The 6,807-nt window shown below is 64.2% G+C and overlaps 1 protein-coding gene and 1 long non-coding RNA gene across 3 annotated transcripts in view; both read left to right on the top strand.

Annotated features, from left to right (window-relative positions):
- LOC311610642 overlaps nucleotides 1-2,595 on the top strand; it is a 6,439-nt gene extending 3,844 nt beyond the window's left edge. The window contains exons 3-4 of one of the 2 annotated variants that reach the window (XR_014792999.1): nucleotides 169-1,594; nucleotides 2,321-2,595. This is a non-coding gene — a long non-coding RNA (uncharacterized lncRNA). Of the gene's footprint in view, nucleotides 1-168; nucleotides 1,989-2,320 lie in introns of those variants that run through there. The other variant, XR_014793000.1, reaches the window with a different exon arrangement.
- Nucleotides 2,596-2,927: 332 nt separating this feature from the next.
- Nucleotides 2,928-5,661, top strand: AANAT (aralkylamine N-acetyltransferase; the record flags this gene model as incomplete). Its single annotated transcript, XM_084861776.1, has 4 exons — nucleotides 2,928-3,224; nucleotides 4,400-4,626; nucleotides 4,903-5,057; nucleotides 5,359-5,661. The coding sequence occupies exons 2-4, from the start codon at nucleotides 4,437-4,439 to the stop codon at nucleotides 5,659-5,661; spliced, it is 648 nt and encodes a 215-aa protein (XP_084717902.1). The 5' UTR covers nucleotides 2,928-3,224; nucleotides 4,400-4,436.
- Nucleotides 5,662-6,807: the final 1,146 nt, after the last annotated feature.

Raw genomic sequence — 6,807 nt, 5'->3', positions numbered from 1 at the left:
TGTCAACCGCACACGGAATTTTGAGGACTCAGTGCAGTGTGTGTGTGTGTATAAATGTACACTTATATGTGCACGCATAATGTATTACTTGTTGGAATGACAATACTTTTTGCATATCAGGGTAAATAAAACCTACGATGCAGATCAGGTTCCCCTGTCTCTTTGCAGCTGCCGGAGAACGGAAGGTCACACGTGGGCTCACACCACCTCCCTGTTGGACGGACAGTGATCCCAGCGGCTCAGGAGCCAGAGGTGCCTTCTTTCTCCGGAAGGTGGCGAGCCCCTCTCGCCTGTGACATCACGCCTGAAGGTCTGGAAGGTTCCGGAGGAAATCTTTCTGTCCTATGACCGATATTGAACCCCAGATTAGGGTGGGCCCCCCTCAGCGCCGCAGTGAGCCAGCGGATCTATGCAAAGGCGGCTTCAGAATGAGCCCGGAGCGCCGCCGCGGAGCGCCCCCTGCAGGAAGGGCGGAGAGCCGCCGCGGAGCGCCCCCTGCAGGAAGGGTGGCGTGTGGCTGGGAGACTCCCGCGGCGGAGGGGCCCCCTGCCGCCTGCACACGCCCTGCTCCCTGCTGGCCAGGGGTTGGCCAGGGGTTGGCCGCCTTTGGGGAGATGGGCAGCGGGTGCCGTGGGGCACAGCCCCGTCCTCCTCCAGGTCCGAGGGCTCCTTCCCCAGTTGCGGTGCCGGCTGCCAAGGCTCACAGCTGTGCCCCCGCCCAAGGATTGCCGTTGGCTGAGAAAAGATGCCCCGCCCCTGTGAGGATGGTCCTCTCGCCTCCATTCAGGCCTGGGGCAAGGGCCACCCCAGCTCAGAGCCCCTCCCGGGGCCCTGAGGGCTCCGCTGCTCCGCCTCCTCAGCTTCACCTCTGCTGACCTTGCCCTCTCAGGCACTGGCCTGACCACACGCCCAACAAAGGTCCCCATGTAGAACCGAGAGTCAGAAAGTCTATTCCTGGGGAATCTCACCCTTAGCAACAGCTGGTGCCAGGTGCCCTCCCCAGACTTGGCTGGTGTGGCTCAATGGATAGAGCGCCGGTTGTGAGCTGAAGGTTCCCAGGTTTCATTCTGGTCAAGGGCATGTGCCTGGGGTGTGGGCTTGATCCCCAGTGGGGGACGTGCAGGAGGCAGCCGATCAGTTCTTCTTTCTCATCATTGATGCTTCCATCTCTCTCTCCCTCTCCCTTCCTCTCTGAAATCAATAAAGAAAAAAAAGAAGAAATCGGATGCCTGAGGGTGACGCAGGTGCTGGAATGTTGTGAAGCGGCCAGGTGGTTCCAACGTGCAGCCGGCTGTGAGAACAAACAGCCGGTTTGAAGCAAGGCGGGCGGGGCAGGCGACAGCAAAGGCCAGGGCCTCACACCAAGATATACATTATAGGGTTTGGAGGCTGAGGGTTTGCCCACCCGAGGCTCAGACAGGCCCTCCTGCCCCCCCTCTCCCCCCGCGAGGCCAGGTGCCCGGTTCTTCCCGACTCTCTCACTGCCCTTCCCCCGGCCTGTGCTACCGCCCCTTCCTCAGACCTCACAAAGCTGGTTTCCAGACAAAATACAAGACACGAGTGAGATCAGAATTTTGGATAAACAGTGCTTTAGGTAAGTACATCCCAAACAGTGCACCAGGCATACTTTAAAAAATTACTAGTTGCCCTGGCTGGTTTGGTTCCATGGATAAAACCGGTTTGGCTCAGTGGATAGAGCGTCGGCCTGCGGACTGAAGGGTCCCAGGTTCGATTCCGGTCAAGGGCATTTACATTGGTTGCGGGCACATCTCCGGTAGGGGGTGTGCAGGAGGCAGCTGATCGATGATTCTCTCTCATTGGTGTTTCTAGCTTTCTATCCCTCTCTCTTTCTCTCTGTAAAAACTCAATAAAATATATATAATTAAAAAAAAAGCATTGGCCTGCAGACTAAAGGGTCCCGGGTTCGATTCCGGTTAAGGGCACATGCCGGGGTTTGGGGCTGGATCCCTAGTGGGGGATGTGTAAGAGGCAGCCAATCGATGATTTCCTGTCATCATTGATGTTTCTCTCTCTCCCTCTCCCTTCCTCTCTGAAATCAATAAAAATATATATTTTTTAAATTACTAGTTGTTTTCCTGAAATTCAGATTTTTATTTGCTAAGCCTAGCAGCCTTATCCACAGCGTATCTCCTGAGGCCACTGTTGGTCGGGTGGACTTGATTACGGGGGGGCGGGGGGACAACACCGGGTGGCGGTGGGGTGCCTGGGCGTTCTGGAATGCCTCTGCTGGTTCTCTCTCGCCAGGGCTGGGACCAGAGACAAGTTCTGTCACTCCCCATGCCCGTGCTCTATCTTCCAGCCGACCCCAGGCCGTGCGCACCGCCCTCCTCTGCTGCCCCGCAGTTTCGCCGTGTTCAGTGTACTGTCTCGCCTTGTTCTCGGGGCTCCATGTGCTTCTAGAAAGATAGGACCACCGGGCAGTTCATCAAAGGAGAGGGGAATGGAACAGCCTCCCCGCCTTCTCTGGCGCCTCCAGGAGCTCGTGACCGGCCACGAGGGGGCGCAGGGGAGCACAGAGTACGTATAAGAAGGACCCAGGCCTCTGCTGGGACCTTGAGGTGGGAGGTGCCCAGCCCAGGTCTTGGAGCCTGAGGAGGTCTTCTGGTCCGCGCTGGCTGCGGGTGTGTTGTGGGATGGGACCCGCCTGGTGGCCAGGGGAGGGGCGGAGGGACCTGGAGAAGGGGATGAGTGTGGGTGTGTGGGGGCTCCGAGGCTGCTCTGGGGTCGCCACAGTGTCAGGACCCATGTGGGCCCAGCAGCACGGGGCAGGGCTGGCATCGCCATTCCTCCCGGATCGCAGATCACGGATGAGAACAGGCTCTCCTGGTATGGGTGGGCCGGGGATCAGCGCTGCTGGGTGAGTGGACAAGCCAGGCCCTGACTTTGCAGGAAGTACGTGTGTTGGCTGGACAGGGGTGGATGGTGGCAAGGGGACAAACAAGGTCACAGGAGAGGTGTGGGCTGCAGGGGAGGAAGGGTCATTCACACGCACAGCCCCCAGGGGGAGCCCCGCCCGCACCCCCGGGGCCGGATGGAGGGTCTCCTCCCTCCGCTCGGGTGGGCTCTGACGTGGGGACCGTCTGTCGACCAGCCGGAGAGCCATGAAGATGGGGACCGGCCACTGGGAAAGCACTGGCCCAGCGCTCCGGCGGGAACTGGGGGTCTCGGGGAACAGGTTCCCTGAGTCTTCACCCCGCGCTCCGGTAACACGGGCTAATCCTCGCCGAAGGCCGTGGATTAGAGGAGGCTGGTCCCTCTCGCTGGTGAAATTGGGGGGGGGGGGATTAGAGACCTCTGAGCAGGTCATGTGGGGCCCGGGGGCGGGGCCACGCTGCCCCCGCAGCCGTGCCCCTCAGCGCCCCGTTTTCCTGTCCCTGCCCTGTGGACGCACCGGGGACCGGCTCTGGGGGGCCGAGGCTGTGCCTGGTGAGTGGGACCCGCCCCGGCGCCCAGCCGCCAGGGACAGGACCCTGTGTGGGCTGTGAGACGGTGAGGAGAGGCGGAGGCGGAGGGCAGATTTGGAAGCCAGGGGTTTCGTTTGTTTGTTGTTAATCCTCACCCGAGGGTATTTTCCCAGTGATTTTTAGAGAGAGTGACAGAGAGAGAGAGAGAAATGTCGATGTGAGAGAAACACATCGATTGGTTGCCTCCTGCGTGCACCTCGACCAGGGCCAGGGCCCAGGAGGAGCCTGCAACCGAGGTACGTGCCCTGGACTGGAATCGAACCTGGGACCTTTTAGTCGGCAGGCCGAGGCTCTATCCACTGAGCCACACAGGCTAGGCACCATGGGGCTTTGTAAGGGGGGGGCCTCCTCTAAGACCTGTACATCCTCGGGGGTCATGGGAGAAACAAATGGCGAGCAGCCAGCTCCCTGGCATGCTGCCCATGGGGGCCTCTCCCCATCCCTGACTCCCCCCCACCGCCCCCAACCTGTGCACAGCCCAGCCAAGGCCACGGGAAAATGTGGGCTCCCCGAGGGCCTGCTTGACCAGGGGTTTGGCTCTCTAGGGCTGAGGACGGAGGCGGCACCCTCTGTGAGAGTGCCCCCTGGGCAGTAAGACAGACCCGCCCGCCACCCCAGCTGCATTGGGAGTGGCCAGTGCAGGCCCGTGTCCCCTCCTCCCTGGGGGAATGCTGTCGGTGCCCTGGGCTCCGATGCCAGGGGAGCCATCGCGGTTTGGAGGGGCCGCTCTGAGCGTGCTTCCGGCTTCCGGGAAAGGGTGGGGAGAGCACCGGAGTTTAATCCCCAAAGCAGCAGGTATGGGGGTGCGGGAGGGTGTGCTGTCGGGCTGCCCCACCCCAGGTGCAGCTACGAAGAGGCAGACGCACCTCACTCCGCCCATCCCTCCCGGAGGACGACAGGCCGCTGACCGACAGGTGCCCGGCTTCGTCTCCGGGAGGGCCCGGCCCGAGGATGCCCACGCAGAGCCTGCACCGCCTGCCGCCCGTGGCCCTGCGCCTGCCGCCCGGGGCGCCCGAGCCCCGCGAGGCCCCCGAGGCCCCCGAGGCCCCCGGCGGCCAGCGGCGCCACACGCTCCCCGCCAGCGAGTTCCGCTGCCTCACGCCCCAGGACGCGGCCGGCATGTTCGAGATCGAGCGGGAGGGTGAGCGGCCCCCTCCCCCCGTCCCCCCCCCCCCCCCCGGGCCTAGGGAGGAGACCGCGGCTCCGGCCCGTGGAGTCAGCGCATCAGACTGTGCATGTTCCCGTGCGTGTGTTCCTGTTCCTGTGTGTTCCTGTGTGTGTACCTGTGTTTGTGTGTGCATGTTCCCGTGTGCGCTTTCCCGTGCGTGTGCAGCCCTGAGTCCCGGCTCCTGTGGGGAGGGCTGGGGTGGGCGGTGGGGTGGCACGGCGCCCTCAGAGCCCCCTTGCCCCCCCGCAGCCTTCATCTCGGTGTCGGGCGTGTGTCCGCTGCACCTGGACGAGCTCCAGCACTTCCTGACCCTGTGCCCGGAGCTGTCCCTGGGCTGGTTCCTGGAGGGCCGCCTGGTGGCCTTCATCATCGGCTCGCTGTGGGATGAGGACAGGCTCACCCAGGTGAGGGCGGGTGCTCCGGGGAGGGCGGGTGCTCCAGCGGGTCGGGGGGGGGGGCGGGCGCAATGCCCACCCCCAGGGAACCTCTGGAAGAGGCGCCCACCCGGCCTGGAGCCGGCCCCTCAGGCGGACGAGGGCGGGGAGCACAGGCTGTGGGTCCCTCAGGGCAGGAGGGCCTGAGCTGAAGGGCCTGCCGGGAGGGGGTGGGTATGCACTTTGGGGTCCTCCTGGGTGGGAGGCCTGGCCGGAGGCCCCCGGGGGCACCCGCTGGGTGCCAGGGCGATGTGCCTCGTGCTCCCCGCAGGAGTCGCTGCAGCTGCACCGGCCCCGCGGCCACACGGCCCACCTGCATGTGCTGGCCGTGCGCCGCGCCTTCCGCCAGCAGGGCCGCGGCTCGCTGCTGCTCTGGCGCTACCTGTGCCACCTGGGCGGCCAGCCGGCCGTGCGCCGCGCCGCGCTCATGTGCGAGGCCCCGCTGGTGCCCTTCTACGCGCGGTTCGGCTTCCTCCCCGTGGGCCCCTGCGCCGTGACCGTGGGCCCGCTGTCCTTCACCGAGCTGCAGTGCCCGCTGCAGGGCCAGGCCTGCCTGAGGCGGTACAGCTGCTGAGCGGGCGGGGGGCCTCCCCAGCCCCACGGGGTTCCCAGGCGGGGGGGCGTGGGGGTGGGGGTGATGGAAATAGAGAAAGGCCACGTCCAGCCAGTGTGGCTCAGTGGTTGAGCCTACGTATGAACCAGGTCACTGTTCGATTCCCGGTCAGGTTGTGGGCTCAGATCCCGTGTGGGGTGTGCAGGAGGCAGCCAATCAATGATTCTCTCTCTCTCATCACTGATGCTTCCATCTCTCCCTCTCTGGAATCCATCTATAATAATAAAAGGGTAATATGCTAATGAGCCTGGAGGCCATTCCTGCCCAAACTGGGGGCTGGAGGGAAGCCGGCCGGGGCCTGGTGCCTGCGGGCAGCTGGAGGAGGGAGGCAGCCTGGTCCCGGGTGCCGGCAGCCGGGGGAGGGAAGGCCTGCTCTTGCACAAATTTCCACGCATCGGGCCTCTATTAAAAAAAAAAGAGAGAGAGAACGTGGCCAGTTCCCCCAGCTGAACGGGAGACGTGTCCTGCAGGCTGCCCCACGAGACCCTCCGGGCCCCCCGAACCCCAGACGGTGCCCGGGGGCTGGCAGGCGGGGACAAGCACCTGCCTCAGCCCCCCCCCCCCCCGCCCCCGAACCCATGGGTCCTGCAGGAGGCGGGCAGCTCAGAACCAGGGGGTCCTCCACAGCCCAGTGAGGGCCCTTGTTCTCCCGGGTCCCAGGGGGTCCCTTCTCCTTTAGCCCTGGGACGGGGGGGGGGGGGGCTGGAGGGTGCAGGGGCTGCGCTCCCAGCTCCAGGACCCTGGGTCCTCGGCCCACAGTGACCGCGTGGGCGGCTCCCCCGCGCAGGGAAGGGTTCGGTGAGGCACAGGTACCGTGCACGGAGCTGTCCAGGGAGGCCCCTCAGCCCAGCCTCCTGCCCCTACAAGCACCCCCCCCACATTCTTAGAGTCTAAGAATTTACTCCAACCCCTTCCAGGGGCCCACTGAGGCCCTCCATGGAACCCCAACCCGGTTTCTGTCCCACCCAAACCCCCAGAAGTCCCACAGGATTCCCACGGCCCCTTTCTGCCAGCCTCTGACCCCGACTCCCTCCCAGCCGACCCCACCCCCAAATTAAGGTTCCAGCTTTCACTCTTCCTGAGGCCTTGTGTCGAAAGGAGACGACG

This window comes from Pipistrellus hanaki, assembly GCF_964339955.1.
Source record: "Pipistrellus hanaki genome assembly, chromosome: 16".
Taxonomy (NCBI): Eukaryota; Metazoa; Chordata; class Mammalia; order Chiroptera; family Vespertilionidae; genus Pipistrellus; species Pipistrellus hanaki.
This window is presented reverse-complemented; position numbering and strand designations above follow the sequence as displayed.